This window comes from Schistocerca piceifrons, chromosome X (genome assembly GCF_021461385.2).
Source record: "Schistocerca piceifrons isolate TAMUIC-IGC-003096 chromosome X, iqSchPice1.1, whole genome shotgun sequence".
NCBI classification, from domain to species: Eukaryota; Metazoa; Arthropoda; class Insecta; order Orthoptera; family Acrididae; genus Schistocerca; species Schistocerca piceifrons.
This window is the reverse complement of record NC_060149.1, coordinates 716,907,752-716,926,069: the sequence shown is the minus strand read 5'-3', so window position 1 is coordinate 716,926,069 and position 18,318 is coordinate 716,907,752. Positions and strand designations below refer to the sequence as shown.

Here is an 18,318-nt window from a genome sequence, read left to right as displayed (position 1 = left end):
TTGCCCAAGCAGTGGATGTCAAATAGCTTATGGTAAAGTATGATGTGAGGATATTACTGTCTCAAAAGAAAAACAGTAACATATTGAGGAGCAGAATACATTAAAGTACTCCCGAGAAAGTAGAAATTACTTCGTAAATAATCTTTTTTTTCTGTACTGTAATGTCAAAAGGATAAATCAGGAAAACTTCCTTTGATAGATGTAAAAAAGAGCACTTTCAGTCAGCTATCTAAATTGTACAAGAATGCACAAAAAAGTGAAGCCAAAGAAACAGAAAATTACAGCACAATTTCCAAGCTGTCACCATACACAAAAATAATAAAATTAGGTTGTAAGTGAGGCTAATGAATTAAATTTGAAAAAAATTGGTAAAGGAGAATTTGATTTCAGAAATTTGGATGCAAACAAATTGTACTTTAGGCTATAGACAAGGTTGCTTATGCAGTTGGTATAATTGTAGGTCTGTTTGAGGCTGCTGACATGGTTGACCACATCTTATTACATATTTACAAAGCTGAAGGCATTGGGAGTTACGTGGATAGCTGCTGAGATCTCAGATTGTATGTGGGAAGCATAGTGTGTTTAAATATAAGAGTCTGCATCTAAAGTCCCAAATATACCGACAGAGTAGTTCCTGAGCTTAGTGTATTAGTACCCATGCTGTTTTAATACAATCAATGACTCAACAAACACAATTATACACAGAGAAAAATTATTTTTCAGGTGATATCAATATAATAGTTACAGATAAAATGTCAGACCACCTGGTACAGAAACCAAATAAAACACTATGGGATGTTTACAAATTATCAGTGTCCAATAGAGTGATCTTTAAAATGAAGAAGTCTGACACTTACAGCGCCTTAAAAAGAAGAGAAGGGCTTGCCCAAATTGAACACAAATGATAACTTGCAAATTGTGCATAAAACCCGACATTCTTTGAATTCGGATGATTGAATTAGGTTGAACTCACCACATGCTATTGTTATGCACAATGGAATGCCGAACAGGTAACAAATGACAATCTGGGCAGGACCGCTGGCTCGCCCAAAAGAATAATGACACTGAGGACCGAAAATCCGCACTGGGCAGGAATTACAACACTGCGAGTGACTTGATCCCACTGAGCTTGATGTGAGTGAAGATGGGCAGCCTAACGATGCCGCTGCACCGGAACCATCAAAGGTGACAACACAGTGACTTGGTGGGAGGCTTGGCCGCCAAGGATATCTTGCAGGACACCAGGGGCTGTTTACCATGCTAACCTAATTGAGACACCTGCAATTATCAGAAAGGATGTCGCTTGCTGCCGCCATAAGCTCATGCGGTTTTGCAATTTGGGCAACTTTAGTTAAAGACGGATCAGACGTAGCCATGCCCAAGTCTGAACCTTGTGATCAGGAGCTAAATGATTAATCATGTCCCAAATTAGGGAGTCTGATAAGAGGTAGCACATTTGGGGCACTCAAAATGACACTTGGCTGAGAGGCCCTGAAAATCAGCAATCCAGGCTGCATACAATTGCCGAGCTTCTTGCAGTCTTGGTTAAACTGCCACCGTGCCGCCACCACATGGGTTTGATGACTGAAATACTGCTTGAGCAACTGACAAAACTTGTCAAAGGTGAGTTTCTCAGTCGATAACTCCGTGTGAACCTGCACTGCTGGACAACAACAAGGCGGTCAACTGGATTGATGATACTCCTTACCTGGTAGCGCAGCAAGAACTGGTGCAGGTGATTCTCCCACCTTTCTGTAGACTCATTGAAACCAGCAAACAGCATTGGGGACAGAGAAACTGCCCAGTGGGAACCTGCTGGTAAAGGCAGGGGCATGGAGCAAGTCCGCATTGTGGTTGATCAGCATCTGCATCTGCTCCTTTTGCTGCAGCCACCGCCACTGCTGCTGTTGCTGCTCCTTGTTCTTCTGTAGGCATGACTGTTTTGCAAGCATTGCAGAAATGCCAAACCCATTGTAGTCCAAAATTAACACTATGAAAAGGGGGGAGGGGGAGGGAGAGAGAAGAAAAGAGTCACATGAGTAAGGATGTCCTTCATCACCACTTTAGTGTTCGCACAGGTGTAACAGTACTGCTAGTCTACACTGTTAGCAAGTTTACTCACTGGCTGACAGTGACTCGATAGCAACCGGGAAACAGAACCCAATTAGGGAAAAGAGGAAAGAAACAATGGGAGTCAATCTATTAGAAGCCATGTATACACATGCATGGCATTAACTTTGCATATTACTGGCTAACAACTAAGCACAGGACACCATCGCTTGGCATGAAGTACAAGCTGAGGTCTGTGGTAGTTGAGCTCAGCATGAGCACTGGCGCGCTCCGCTTACTGCCGCCCACAAGTAAACACTTGCATCAGGGTGTCTGCCCATAATATGCGACACAAGGGACCTGCGTAATAGGCTTCTGGACTACTACTCTGCTGCTCTACTCATGCCAGCTCATCTGCCTCCATCACAATGTCTGCTGCTGGGGATATTAAACCACATTTTTTATGATGGCTGGTTATTTATTTTTTGAACTGAAGACATTTCTGCCTAATGTCTGTGAAACAGAGAAAAACAAAAAGAAACCCTTTGTCTTCAAAATGTTGCATATCCTTTTTGAAATTTTACCTATAAAAGGTAAACTACACTATTTCCTTTTCAGTCTCTCTACATTGTTCACTGGGTGCAGTAGGGATCTTTTTCACTTCTTCATTTTTTTAATTGAGAATTTTGCCAATAATGTTGGATTCAAAATTATTATTTTTATTGTATTTGGTTCTTGTCCATAGTCTTCTTGGGACATGGTGGTTGAAAGGATACAGTGAATAATGTGGTGGAATGCTGCATGTTGTATGTTGAAAGGAAGCTGGCATGAATGTGTCAGTAAAGAAGTCTTTCTAGTAAATATTGAATTTATGGCTGCTATTTTCTATTTTTAAGTTGATGTCTAGGAAATTAACAGTGGAATCCTGTAGCTACATACTGATGCTTATGTAGTATGTCACTGATTCACCTTTTCCAAGAACTTCTGGAGATGCCTAGTGGAACATTCCCACACATAGATGACATTCATATGTTTATCCATAGTTTTTGTATATGCTGCTTAATGGATTTAAAAAAAAAATAATACATATGTAACTGCATCAAAATTGTTAACACAGATAATTTTTCTAGTTTAAGTCAATTATCAATATATTAAGAAGTTGACATGTTTATCTTTGTTTTGTTCCCATTTTTGGGATCAGTTGTGTACTAGAAAATGGGCATATAACTTGAAACCTAGGTCGTTCAGTAATAATAAAATTTGTGAAACAACATTAAAAAAGTGTTTCATTTAGTTAATATACTATACAAGGTTTCACCAAGAATCCAAAGTTGAATTGATTTAATAAAAATAAAATTTACATAACATAATAAGGAAACCGTTTCTAATTGGAATGGCTGTAAATAATAATAATAATAATAATAATAATAATAATAATAATAATAATAATAATAATAATAATAAGAACACGAAGTGACACACATGTTAGATATAGAAGAAAAATTTCAGCTGACATATATAGAATACAAAGTCACAAATACAGACATTAGACCATTCTTGCATAGACCGCCAAATAACCCACAAGTCGAAACAACAATAAAAACTATCAACACAATCATACACAACAAAATAAATGAAAACACAACTATGGAAGAGTTACAACTACTGGTTTATATAGGAGCACTCACTACACTAAGTATACACACTAGGCAGAGATCAGAACCAACCAACACACAGAAGAAACCCACAAAACCAGCATGGCAACACAGGCTACAGATCAGAATAGAAAAACTGAGAAAAGACATCGGATAGCTAACACAATTTATAAGAAATGAAATGTCAGAAAAAAAACGAAAAAGGTTAGGTAAAATCTCACAACGAGAAGTGATAGAGCAATTAGATGAAAAGAAGCAGAAATTACAAGCATTGGCCAAACAACTTAGAAGATACAAAAAAAGTGAAAATAGAAGGAAACAAAACCAAACATTCAACACAAACCAAAAGAAATTTTACCAGACAATAGATAACACACACATTAAAATAGACAATCCACCAAACATAACAGACATGGAACACTTCTGGAGCAACATATGGTCAAACCCGGTACAACATAACAGGCATGCACGGTGGATACAAGCAGAAACAGATACGTACAAGATGATACCACAAATGCCTGAAGTGATAATTTTGCAACATGAAGTCACCCAAGCAATTAATTCTACTCACAATTGGAAAGCCCCTGGAAAAGATAAAATAGCAAATTTCTGTCTAAAGAAGTTCACCTCAACACATTCACATCTAACTAAATTATTTAACAGTTACATTGCAGACCCATACACATTCCCTGATACACTTACACATGGAATAACTTATCTGAAACCTAAAGATCAAGCAGACACAGAAAACCCAGCTAAATATTGCCCCATAACATTCCTACCAACAATATACAAAATATTAACTTCAGTCATTACACAGAAATTAATGACACATACAACACAGAACAAAATTATAAATGAAGAACAAAAAGGCTGTTGCAAAGGAGCATGAGGATGTAAAGAGCAACTGATAATAGATGCAGAGGTGACATATCAAGCTAAAACTAAACAAAGGTCGCTACACTATGCATACATTGATTACCAAAAAGCTTTTGATAGTGTACCCCACTCATGGTTACTACAAATATTGGAAATATACAAAGTAGATCCTAAATTGATACAGTTCCTAAACATAGTAATGAAAAATTGGTAAACCACACTTAATATCCAAACAAATTCAAATAATATCACATCACAGCCAATACAGATTAAGCGTGGAATATACCAAGGAGACTCATTAAGTCCTTTCTGGTTCTGCCTTGCTCTGAACCCACTATCCAACATGCTAAATAATACAAATTATGGATACAATATTATTGGAACATACCCACACAAAATCACACATTTGCTATACATGGATGATCTAAAACTACTGGCAGCAACCAATCAACAACTCAACCAATTACTAAAGATAACAGAAGTATTCAGCAATGATATAAATATGGCTTTTGGAACAGACAAATGTAAGAAAAATAGCATAGTCAAGGGAAAACACACTAAACAAGAAGATTACATATTGAATAACCACAGTGACTCCATAGAAGCGATGGAAAAAACAGATGCCTATAAATATCTAGGATACAGACAAAAAATAGGAATAGATAATACAAATATTAAAGAAGAACTAAAAGAAAAATATAGACAAAGACTAACAAAAATACTGAAAACAGAATTGACAGCAAGAAACAAGACAAAAGCTATAAATACTTATGCTATACCAATATTGACCTACTCATTTGGAGTAGTGAAATGGAGTAACACAGACCTAGAAGCACTCAATACACTTACACGATCACAATGCCACAAATATAGAATACATCACATACATTCAGCAACTGAAAGATTCACATTAAGCAGAAAGGAAGGAGGAAGGGGAGTTATCGACATAAAAAACCTACATTATGGACAGGTAGACAATTCAAGAAAATTCTTTATAGCACGAGCAGAAACTAGCAAAATACACAAAGCAATCACTCATATAAATACATCGGCTACACCACTGCAATTTCATAACCACTTCTACAACCCTTTAGATCACATAACATCAACAGATACGAAGAAAGTAAATTGGAAAAAGAAAACACTACATGGCAAGCACCAGTATCATCTAACACAGCCACACATCGATCAAGACGCATCCAACACATGGCTAAGAAAAGGCAATATGTACAGTGAGACGGAAGGATTCATGATTGCAATACAGGATCAAACAATATACACCAGATATGACAGCAAGCATATTATTAAAGACCCCAATACCACAACAGATAAATGCAGACTTTGCAAACAGCAAATAGAAACAGTAGATCACATCACAAGTGGATGTACAATACTAGCAAATACAGAATACCCCAGAAGACATGACAATGTAGCAAAAATAATACATCAACAGCTTGCCTTACAACATAAACTTATAAAACAACATGTTCCCACATACAAGTATGCACCACAAAATGTACTGGAGAACGATGAATACAAATTATACTGGAACAGAACCATTCTAACAGATAAAACAACACCACATAACAAACCTGACATCATACTCACCAATAAAAAGAAGAAATTAACACAACTAATCAAAATATCCATACCCACTACAACAAATATACAAAAGAAAACAGGAGAAAAAATTGAAAAATACATCCAACTGGCTGAGGAAGCCAAGGACATGTGGCATCAGGATAAAGTTGACATTATACCAATTATACTATCAACTACAGGAGTCATACCACACAATATCCACCAGTACATCAATGCAATGCAGCTACATCCAAACTTATATATACAACTACAGAAATCTGTAATTATTGACACTTGTTCAATTACCCGAAAGTTCCTAAATGCAATGTAACATATACCGTACAGTTAAAAGGAAGTCACGCTTGATCAAGGTCCGCGTCATCTTCCATTTTTAACCAGACATAATGTCTGAGACAAGAAAGAAGTAATAATAATAATAATTATTGGGATTGGGAAGTGCCTGGATAACATCAGGGTCTTCAAAAAACACAGGAGTTCGCAGAAAAATTAATGCAGCACTGGAAGACAGAACTATTTGTCAGAAATGAAAGTTGCGAACTAGACAGTTTTCAGTGGGCTTGTTGGCTCTACTGCTGTTTATCATCGCCTTGATCCCACTGTCAACTGTCTTACAGTAAAGAAACCTGGGCTGTCAAACAGTAAGAAATTATCCCATGTACTGTACATGGAAGACCTGAAGGTCTGTAGAAAATATGAAACTGAAATCCAGTGGTGACAAATACAATTAGAATCTTCAGCAGTGACATTAGCAAGGAACTCACCTTAGATAAGTGCACCACACTGACATTACATTAGGGCAAAATCTCAGAAAGTGAAGACATCAAAATACCAAATAGGCAAACTGTGAAGTGGAACCAGCCAGAAGTCTACAAATACCTAGGCATTTTGAAGTTGTGCATCATTAAGTAGGTGCATGTAAAACATCTGATCAGAAAAGAGTACACCGAAAGGGTCAGAAAAATTTTGAAAAGCAAACTGAATAGCAGCAATACCATCAAGGCAATTTATACCAGGGCCATACCTATCATCAGATACACTGTAGGCATCGTGTGTTGGACACAAAATGAGCTGGATAATTTGACAGTGTAACATTCCAGTTCTTAATAATCTCGTGAGGATAAAATTATTTATATCTTTTTTTCAATTTTTATATATTGTTTGCTTAAAGTTCTGCAAAAATCCTGTGGCAATTAACATTGCTATTATTAGCACATAATTTATGCTTCTCTAGTGTAAGCTGTTGTCGAGAATTGTTTTTTTCCATATTTGATTAATAAAAATTGCCCAGGTTCTATCTTTGGAATATGTTGATTTCTAACATGCAAGTCATGGTTGGTAATTTTTTAAATGAAAAGTTGAATTCTGTGAAAAATGTATTATGTCCTCATTTTATTTAAATTCGTCTGATCTGCATTGTAACAAAATCTTGCACTCCATTTTGAAGCATCAAATTCAGAAACCAGCTGCCAAAGCTAACGTAGGCAGTAGGTTGACATTCCCTGATGAACTCTCTCCAAACAACCCACAGATAGTGAAAGCAGACAGTGTTCAGGGCACAGGCACTTTGGCTGTCAAAATGTAATCAGTAAATTGTCAAATTATTCATATCACCCAGATTTAGTGCCCTCCAGAGAACATCTCATGGTCAGATTATTCTACGAACAGAAAGCTGGCTGAAACCTGAGGCAGAAAGCCCTGAGATATTTATCGACTCAAAGAATATATATCTCAAAGACAGATTAGATGCCATAGTAGTGGGTATGTTCGTTGGAGTTGACAAAAATATTCTCTCTACTGAGGTTGAATCCAAGTATGTCAGTGAAGTTATCTGGTAGCGTGTAACAGGTCTAGATGAAATCAAGTTAATTGCTGGATGGTTTTAATGGGCCCCAATACCGCTCTGATGATTTTGGAATCGTTGACAGAGAGTCTACCGTCAGTAGTGCAGAAATACCCAGATAATGCAATATTATTGTTCGCGTCATGTAAGAAGGTGGCCCAATTTTCAGCAGTTCTGCACATCCCCCTCCACTAGCCACTGGCAGCCAATAATATTCATTCTCTTTCCGAGCGGCTAGCGGAGAGTTACAGCCAGAGAATGAGAATCTCACTTCTACATGTTGCACTGTTGCTGTACTACATGATAACTGAATTATTCATTCAACTGTAATTTTGTTTTTGTTTCCTTTTTTTCCCTTGCAGCAATATAGCTGTGTATGTGTATCTGTAAATGTTTAAGTGCAATTAAAAAGAAAGCCAGGTGGCGGCAATAAATGTGAAGTGCTTCACAAGTAGGCGAAGGGGATTATTTACCACATTTATAACTTTTCAAACGTGAATTTGAAAGCAGGTCTCCTACTGTCAATATTTGAAAACTTAAGAACAGACTCCTGAACCATGTGGTGTCAGCAAGAGAACTGTAAACGAAAGTGTCAAAGCTGTAGCAACCGTAGAAAAAATTGGTTTCATATCGCCTGAAAAGCATAAAAATCACAAGGAACCTGGAACATAAATGGATAGTTTTAAAAACGATGTTTTAAAGCACTCCATGTGAATGATGAATGCTCGACATCACAAAAATGTGTTACAGTTAAGCAGGCTTCAGTGGTAAGCACTTCGTCAATGTAAAGAATATTAAAAGACATTGGTTCCAGATATGTAGAGAAGAGAGTTTTTAGTTCAAAGAGATGGCATAGGTGCAGCACGAACTATATCCTATATAGTTTTTAGTTCAAAGAGATGGCATAGGTGCAACACGAACCATATCCTATATAAAGATTAATGATACAGGAGGAGGAGATGGTTCAAGAGTGTATTACCTTGATGAAACATGGGTCAGTAGAATCATTCCAGGAAGATCTGCTGGGAAATGAGTGATGGTACTGACGGTTTTAAAGTTCTCATAGGAATAAGTTCTCGGATAATTATTCTGCATGCTGACTCTTGTTCTGCTTTCGTTTCTGAATATACTCTTGTGTTTACATGTAAGAAAAACAGTGACTACCATTCAGAAATGAACACTGTCAATTTTGTGAGGTGATTCACAATTCTTGTCACACCTTGCTACCTTGCTTTGAAGTTGGTCATTGCCAGTTATAATTCAACTATTACAGAGAAAACACAAAGTACAAACACTAGAAAATGAGATATTTTCCACGGCTTGAAGATAAAAATATTAAGCACAGTGCAGTCCAGACTCATACCAATATCCTGCAGCTCGTTAATTTATACAAGTCATGTGACAGAATGTAAAAACTTCAGTTCTTTATATGTGAATGGGGGTCACACAGTTTTGCATTTACCCACGTCACTGCCAGCGTAGTCCCATAGAATTAATATGGACAAAGAGTTTTAAGGCTATGTGGGAGAAATAAACCAAACATTCAAGATAACATATACTGAATTGCTTGTGCATGAGGCAACAGACAACATACCAACTGTAGCGTGGGCACAGTCTGTGCGCCATGCTGAAAAGCTTCAGAAAGAAGAAACTTGACAGTGATGATGGATATAAGCCTTGAACCTATCATCGTAAGTTTACAATCAGATTGTCCGGAAATCCTCCAATAGAAGTGACGGTGTTACGATGTAGACTTTGGAACAAAGTAATAATATTTCTTAGTTTTAAAGATTTGTGGTTTAAAAAATGTGTTTGTCGACATATCAGTTGCATACATAATAATGAGAACTTCCTAGCCTTTTTGATTAAGACTTCGTATCTTTTTAATTATGCAGACTATAATGTTCAACATATTGCCCAAGGAGGAGTTAAGTTTCTCCCACCATGCTGTATGCTCTAACAACAAACGAGAATGCAGCTGGATAAATTCATCAGAAGTCCGATATTTCCACATGTAAACCTCTGTCATTTTCGAGGTATGAACTGGATAAGGCTCTAAAATGACCGTAACCGTTACTTGTCGAGATATCGGTGGTTTTCGATGTTATCAGTCAGCATTCTCTTGTGTTATTCGCAGCTGTTGGTTAATTGTTTGCTTGTTCAATGGATCATAAATACTGTCTGTCACTGTAATGTCGAACGTTTGTTTACACTCATAATGCCCATTACCAGCGAAAAATATGACAACTTACTGACCATTTTTATGATAGTATTTTACATTAGTTTTTCTACCGCTAATTCTTTTTTACATGCAGTGATTACACGTAACTATAGTTAAACACATCCGCACACACACACCTACACATTTTTAAAAGTTCTATTGAGAAGAAGCAGTTGTCAAGCAAAAAAAATGATTTCGGATTGTTCTTGAAGATAATTTTGTTGTGTATTAAATTTTTACTTGCAATGCAGTTAAAATTGCAATAAATGATAATTATTGCAAGCAGTTTCAATGACCTTGTCATTAGACAATTGTCATTTTGAGAGCAATTCTACTTCACATCTTCACAAAGCTGTGTCAGCTGTTCTTGCCTCCTGACGTCACGCAGAGTAAATCTGTGGAACAGTGGACGCAACATCGTCAAAAGATTAATTAATATTTCTCTCATGACAATTGATGGAAATTTGTTTTAATATTTATTATTCCCTTCATAGAGTTGAACATGTAATATATACAATGTATATACGTTACACAATGTACCGTAGGCAAACAAGCCTGACTGTTGTCCGCAGCAGCACAGTTCGACAACGTGAGCTTGTTTGCCCACTTTCTGCTGCCACGTATGCACAGTTCTTATCCCCCCTCCTCTATGCACAGAAGGGCCATCCTAGGTGGTGACGCAGGCTTTAGTTGGAGGTGACTTTAGCCTACCAAGTATAGACTGGGACGTCTATGGGTTCATTGCAGGGGATACAGATAGACAAGTCTTGCAAAGTTATTTTCAACACAGTTTTCCGAAAGCTATCATGAGCAGCCAGTTCAACAGCCCACACGCAATGTAAATACTTCAGACTTATGTAGCTACAAACAGACCTGACCTAATTGGTGTCAGTATAGGTAAAGGGACTAGTGACCATGATGTCATCATAGTGACATTGGTTACTAAAGGTAATACATCAATCAAGAAGGCTAGGAGAGTATTTCTGCTAGAAAGGTAGACAGACTGTTGTTAACATATCAATTAGGCAGTGAATTGACATCATTTAATTCCAGTACAATGTACGTACAGGAATTATGGCCAAAGTTTAAATAGATCATAAATCATACACTGGAGAAGTATGTGCCGAGTAAGTGGATTAAGAACGGAAAAGATCCACTGTGGTTTAACAACAAAATTCGAAAAATGCTGAGGGAGAAAATGCTGTTTCACTCTCAATTCAAAGGGAAACTCGCAAATGACAGGCAGAGGTTGATAGAAGTCTGTAAGTCTGTAAAAAGATCAATGCGTGAAGCTTATGACCACCACCATCATACCTTAGCAGTAAATCTTGCCGAGAACCCGAGAAAATTCTGGTCCTATGAAAAATTGCTAAGTGGGAGTAAGGTTTTCGTCCAGTCATTTGTTGACTAGTCTGGTGTGGCAGTAAGTTTTAAATTTTTTCATTTAAGAAATCATACAAACAGTCTGCATTTGACCATCACACAGACTCCTATATGGAGAATAACCGTCACTGGTATAGAGAAATAACTGAAAGTTGAAAGCAAATGAGTCATCAGGTCCTGGTGGAATCCCAGTTTGGTTTTACAAAGAGTACTCTACAGCACTGGTCCCTTACTTAGCTTGCATTTATTGTGAATCTATCACCAAGTGCAGTGTGCCAAGTAACAGGGAAAAAGTGCAGGTGACTAACATATATAATAAGGGCAAAAGAACAGACCTGCAAAATTGTAGACCAATACCTTTACATAGGTTTGCTGCAGAATCCTTTAACATATTCTCAGTTCTAATATATTAAATTTCCTTGAGAGGGAAAAGCTACTGTCCACAAGGTTTTAGAAAGCATTGCTTGCGCGAAACTGTTTGCCCTTTTCTCACACAAGATCTGGCGAACCATGGATGAAGGGCAACAGGCGGATTCCATAGTCTTAGATTTTTGTAAAGCATTTGACATAGTGCCACACTGCTGGCGGTTAATGAAGGTACAAGCATAAAGAATGGGTTCCCAGGTATGTGAGTGGCTCAAAGACTTCTTAAGTAGCAGAACCCAGTATATTGCCCTTGATGGCAAGTGTTCACTGGAGACAAGGGTATTGTCAGGAATGACCCAGAGAAATGTTGTAGGACTGCTGTTATTTTCTGTATACATAAATGATCTGGCAGACAGGGTAAGCAGTAGTCTGTGGCTGTTTTACTGATGATGCTGAGGTTTATGGGAAGGTATCTGTAGAAAAATGTAAGTTAATGCAGATGAGTAGGGGGGACAAAAACCATAATGTTAGAGTGCAGCATTGGTAGTATGCTGCTCGACACATTCATGTCGATTAAATATCTAGGCATAATGTTGCAAAGCAATATGAAATGGAATGAGCCTGTAGGGATTGTAGTAGGGAAGGCAAGGTGTTGACTTTGGTTTATCGGGAGAATCTTAGGAAAGTGTGATTCATTTGTAAAGGAGACCACATATTGGACATTAGTGCGATCCATTGTTGAATACTGTTAGTGTTTGGGATCTACACCAGGTTGGATTGAAGGAAGACATCTAAGCAATTCAGAGGCAGGCTGCCAGACTTGTTACAGGTAGATTCGAACACCACGCAAATGTTACAAAGATGCTTTGGGAGCTCGAACAGGAATTGCTGGAGGGAAGACAATGTTCTTGTCACAGAGTGCTGTTGAGAAAATTTAGAAAACCTGTATTCGAGGCTGACTGCAGAATGATTCTATTGCCGCCAGTGGACATTTCCCTTAAGGAACGTGAAGATAAGATTAGAGAGATTACAGCTCATATGGAGGCATACAGTCTGTCTTTCTTCCCTTGCTCTGTTTGTAAATGGAACAGGAAAGGTAATGACTGATAGTTGTACAGCGTACCATCTGCCACACATCATACAGTGGCTTGCAGAGTATGTATGTAGATGGTGGTGTTGGGGGTCCATCAGGTATGACTCAGGTCACGGCTGGTAGTGATTCAAGAAAGTCTGACGGCCAAGCAGTGCATAACGCCGCAGATATTCCGCATCCTCACGTGTTACCTCTCGTGCGAGAGTAACTTACTTGGTGCCACTTCTCAACAGCGCAGGACCCATTACACACGGAATGTGTCTCGGTGAACTGTCTGTGTGATGTTGAGGTATTCCTATGCAAGATCCCTACATCTGTCCCCACCAGAAAATGTCAGAGACCAGCTCAGATGTCAACTTCGTGCCAAAGCCAGTATATCAAGGACCAGTTACACTGTTTTTGTGAGGCAGTGTATTGTAACAATGTCAACAGCCTTAAGCATTATTATAATTTACGTTATATGTTAATTACAGTGAAAAAAGGTTAATATATAACATTTCACATGTGATACAGAGGTCAGCAGAGCACAAAGACATTTTTTAAACAACAAATCTTTTGCAAAATGTAGAGACTGAGTGTCAAATTCCACATTACGAGAACCTTTAACAATGAATATTATAATATGCAAATTGGTGCTTAATTATTTTAATTACAACCATTTACAAAGAGTAAATGCTGATGTTGTATTACTTGGTACAACCAATCATGTTAAACATTATTTTCTACTGAACTGATTTTAATTTCAGTAATTAGTCATGACATTACACAGTGTTTTTCTAGAGTTTTCTATTCATTAACTTTAGAAAAGTGAACCAATTTCTTTTTGGAGTAGGAATTATTGTTTTAACAAAATGACAATGTGCATAAAGTGAAAGTCCAAACTCAATACTGTGAATGAAATAGTATAACTTCAAACAATGGAAAATCCAGGATGGAATGTAACAATATTGTAGTATAACTTATTTGCACGACATTGTTACTCCAAATAGTGTTAGGCAGAGAATAATAACTGTCAAAGGGCTAAACATAGGTGTAAGTATAAGATAACAAAATAAAAGATACAATGTCTTGAGTAATAAACTAAATATTGTGTATCATGATTTTTAAATCGCATTTTTCCCCTGAAAATTCATGCCAATGCACCAAAGATAGCCAAGAACTGCTTCTGAATGAAGTCAATGACAGAAAACTTGTTAAAGTACAAAAAAATAAAAATAAAATAAAAATAAAAAATAAAAATAAAATCAGTATTTGAAAACTGAAACAGTACTAGGCTCACAGCTTGCACAATGAAGTATTGTGTGGGTAGCATTTGGAGAAGATCAAAGGCAAAACAGATAATGAAAAGACATGTTACTGGCAGACTAACAGAACCTTAAAGAAGGAAACTGAAGTACTGGTTTTTGCTATTCAAGAACAAGCCATCAGAAGTCATCCTATCAAAGCCAGAATTGAGAAATAAGCAGAAGACCAAAAGTGCAGCCTCTCCAAAGAGGCTGAGGAAATGACCACAGCTTGAGCTGTTGCAAAAAACTGCTCAGACTGATTACAAGCAGAACTATGCTGCGGCACAAATGATCCGCTTGAAATTCTGCCAAAATTACCATCTGCCAATGGCAAAGAATTGGTGGAACAATAAGCCAGAAACAGTTGTCAATAACAAACATGCAAAACTACTGTGGGACTTGAGACAGACAGACAGACAGACAGAATGCTGGAACACAGTATGCCATTGATCAAAATTGTGGAGAAAAAGAAAGGCTGGGTTATTGACATTCCCATCCGAGGTGAATGAAGAATCGACGAGAAACAACTGGAAAACTTAGCAGATACAAGGACGTGAAAAATCAAACTACAGCAGAATTATGCTGGTATAAACTGGTGAAAGTGGTTCCAATGGTTCTTGGTACACTGGGAACAGTGCCACAAATCTTGATTCTTGAAAAGTATCTGCATTGATAAAATTGCCACTTTATTGAGATGTCCACAGATACATCGTGTGTTGCTAGGTGCTTGGGAAGTGTCTCACTAGTGATGAAATACAAAGTCCAGTGTAATGATCCTAGTTGCTGTGTTTACTGTTAAGAAATATAGCCAAAGGTCAAACAAATTAAAACAAGAAATAATGTGAAAAAAGAAAAATGAAGTGATGCGCCACAATGGAAAAAAGTTTGGAAATTAATACTTCTAACCAAACTGCATTGCGTAGTCAGATAATGTATATGCTCATGGTGCCAAGCATATCTACAGAACAACTATAGAATTCACAGAGATGACTACATGAAAGTTTGTGTCATATAGTATGCTACAGTGTCTAGTCATTGATATTTTACCAGCTGACAATCATTGGCATAAAAATGAACAGTAGAAGAGAAAGTGGTTTTATCAAAACAGAATATAAATACTGGATTACCTCTATCCTAGCCAATTCCACACTGTCATAAATGAAAAAAATTAGCTTGATTTCAGCGATGTTTTTGAGAATTTTTTGACAGTTCACTCACTCTTCTATTAAGTTTCCAAAAAAAAAAAAAAAAATTAAAGGTCATTTATGTAAACTGTTTGAAGAAGAAGCAACGAGGGGTTCTTGTTGTTGCCATTGTCTTATGAATTTAATCTTGAATGTATGTTTTTTGTTTAGGGAATATCTGGAGCAAAAACAGATTCCCCAGCTGCAGGTGTGATGAGTAGGGTTTCTGCAATGATCCCACCTCCAGAAGCAATACCTGATGCGGCATCGGGAAGTGCAGATTACAATGATGATGACTGGGACTAACTGAAATTTGCATGTAAAAAACTATAAATCTGTAAATGCTATTTATTACTTAAATTTGATTAAGTTAAATTTACATTTTGAAGATTTATGGAGATATTTAGCAAAATTGTGAAAAATTTATATTTATTGAGTTTGAAATTATTTGTTTAATCATTGGAAGAAGCTTTATTAAATAGGTTATAGAGTCAAAATATTTACAGTATTTTTTATATATAGATCATGTTAATTTATAATATGTGCATTGTAATATAGCAATTGTTATACAAATTAAGGAAAATTATGTTTTTTTGGTTAAAATACCAAGTTGAATTTATACATGATCCAGTTTAATGATGGTGTTGTTAGTCTAAGGAGTGAAGATGGGTGGTGATCAGTGTTAATTTGAAATGTTCTTTATATGTGAAAATTTTTTTGACTGTTTCCAATGTGACAATGAACAAAACTTATGTATTGGAATTTGGGTTGTTTGATGTATGTGCTTATACAAGCAGTGATGTCCTAGTTGTGAAGGAGAATGGGTTGTTCAGTTTGTTAGCTGCTGGACTACTTTGAAAGTCAAGCAAGGTTCATGGAACCTATTTTTGAAATAAAGCTAACTCTGCTGCTGCTGCTACTACAGCTCTTAGGAGCTCTGAAAATGAAAATAATCACCTTGCTAAGTGTCTAAGAAAGATAGCTCGAGGAGTAGACGGAGCATAAATCTCCCAGGCATTAGTCAGATATATACTACTGATCTGATTTGTATTGTCCACCGAGAACATCATACATGAAACTGTTGGATTTTGGGCACTATAATGGAATTTTCAATCTCAATAAACTTCACCAACAGCTGTATACTTTAAGATATTTTATTTTATTCTGAAAGCAACCAGTTTCAGCAATTCATTTTGCTATCTTCAGGCCCTATCCACTTTTATCCAAATAAACGAACGTATTGAATAGCTCCATAAAACAATGGGTATTGTGAATTCAGATTGTTTTACAAATGCTTATACGAAGATGTTACAGCATCTTTTTATGGCACTATACGATAAGTCCGCTTATATGGATAAAAGTATATGGGGCCTGGGGCCCTATTCTATATTGTTCATACCGATTGGTGCAGTAGATTACTCTCGGTAGAGGCGTCATTTTCCGTTTTTTATTCGAATTTCCTATTCAGTAAGCTTCTGAGAGTTGTTACCTAATGGTCCTCCCACCGATTTTTCAACATAACTGTACCGAGAGGTTTAAGATTTTGGTATGGCCCTGTTGTTCAGTTTTGTGGTTTATTTACACCTATAATTTGTTATTTTAAAGACATTCAGCGGCATTAGCATTGGATTTAGTGATTGTGTTACTAAAGAATCACCACAGCATGAGTCTGGTTGGAAAGTGAGTTGAGAAGACTATTTCCTTTGTTAGAAATATGGTTAGGTTACATTGTTACTGTGAATGATTACAGTGTCAAAAAGAAAAAGTTTTCGGTCAATATCCTCTCAAAATACCTGTTACTTTTATGCAATTAAGAGTTTAAAGATCATTAAATATCAAGACATCGGATCTGCTTACGTATATTACATGAGTGTTAGCTGAAATTACAAGTGACTTCGCGTACCCTTTTCTGCAAATGGTTTACTTGTTAACTTTCAAAACACGTTTAAAACTTTTAAGTAACAATGCAAAGGAATTTTGTGAAGTCTGATAGAGGAAACCTTCCAAAATTTTCTGCATTTACAGCTTATGCCCACATCATTCTACAATGAAGTCAACCTGAATTTCTCTTGAATGGAATTACATAACATGAAGCGCCGACAGTATGCGAGTCATAGTAGCGAAGTTGGTAAGACGTGAACTGCCGTGGCACAGGGCGTAGGTTCGTATACTAATGCATGTGAAAATTTTTTTTGCTCTACGTGTTTGCAACACCTTCTCAGACTTCATTAATCATCAAAGTTAAGCATTTTTCTGAAATATTCGTTGCAATTTACACGTATGAGCATGCTTTCTCTTTAACTAGTATCCCCCATTTCGTGACTTCCAAACGTTTAAGAAATGAAATTACTGTGTGTGAAACAACTGACAGTGACATTTATGCTACTACTTGTCACAAATAATTCACCTTTTTTCTTTTTTTCCTTCAGAATACGTAGCGATTTTCGAGAATGTGGCCAGACAGGAATCTAAGAGCACAAAGTAAATTACTGTGAATGAAACTAGCAGTAATCATCTTTATACTCTAGCTTGTCACAAGTATTTATCTGCGATCGAATCCTTAACAACAGTAGACAGAGATGAAAGTTCCCACCACAGTATTTTCAGACTATACCACCATATATGAAACATTTTGATTCATCAGATGCATGTTATAAACTACAACAAACTTCTATAGCTGCACTCGCCACACACTCTCGAAAAGGCGATTTTTTAAATTTTGTTTTTGTGAACCAAATCGTTGATGTGTCATTTAGGGAA

General features: G+C 36.9%; 1 protein-coding gene across 1 annotated transcript in view; it reads left to right on the top strand.

Annotated features, from left to right (window-relative positions):
• The window catches only part of LOC124723036 (WASH complex subunit 1-like), a 79,880-nt gene extending 63,560 nt beyond the window's left edge, over positions 1-16,320 (top strand). Inside the window, exon 9 of the mRNA XM_047248211.1 lies at positions 15,730-16,320. Coding sequence (XP_047104167.1) covers positions 15,730-15,864 — 135 coding nt within the window. The 3' untranslated portion in view covers positions 15,865-16,320. The remainder of the gene's footprint in view (positions 1-15,729) is intronic.
• Positions 16,321-18,318: the final 1,998 nt, after the last annotated feature.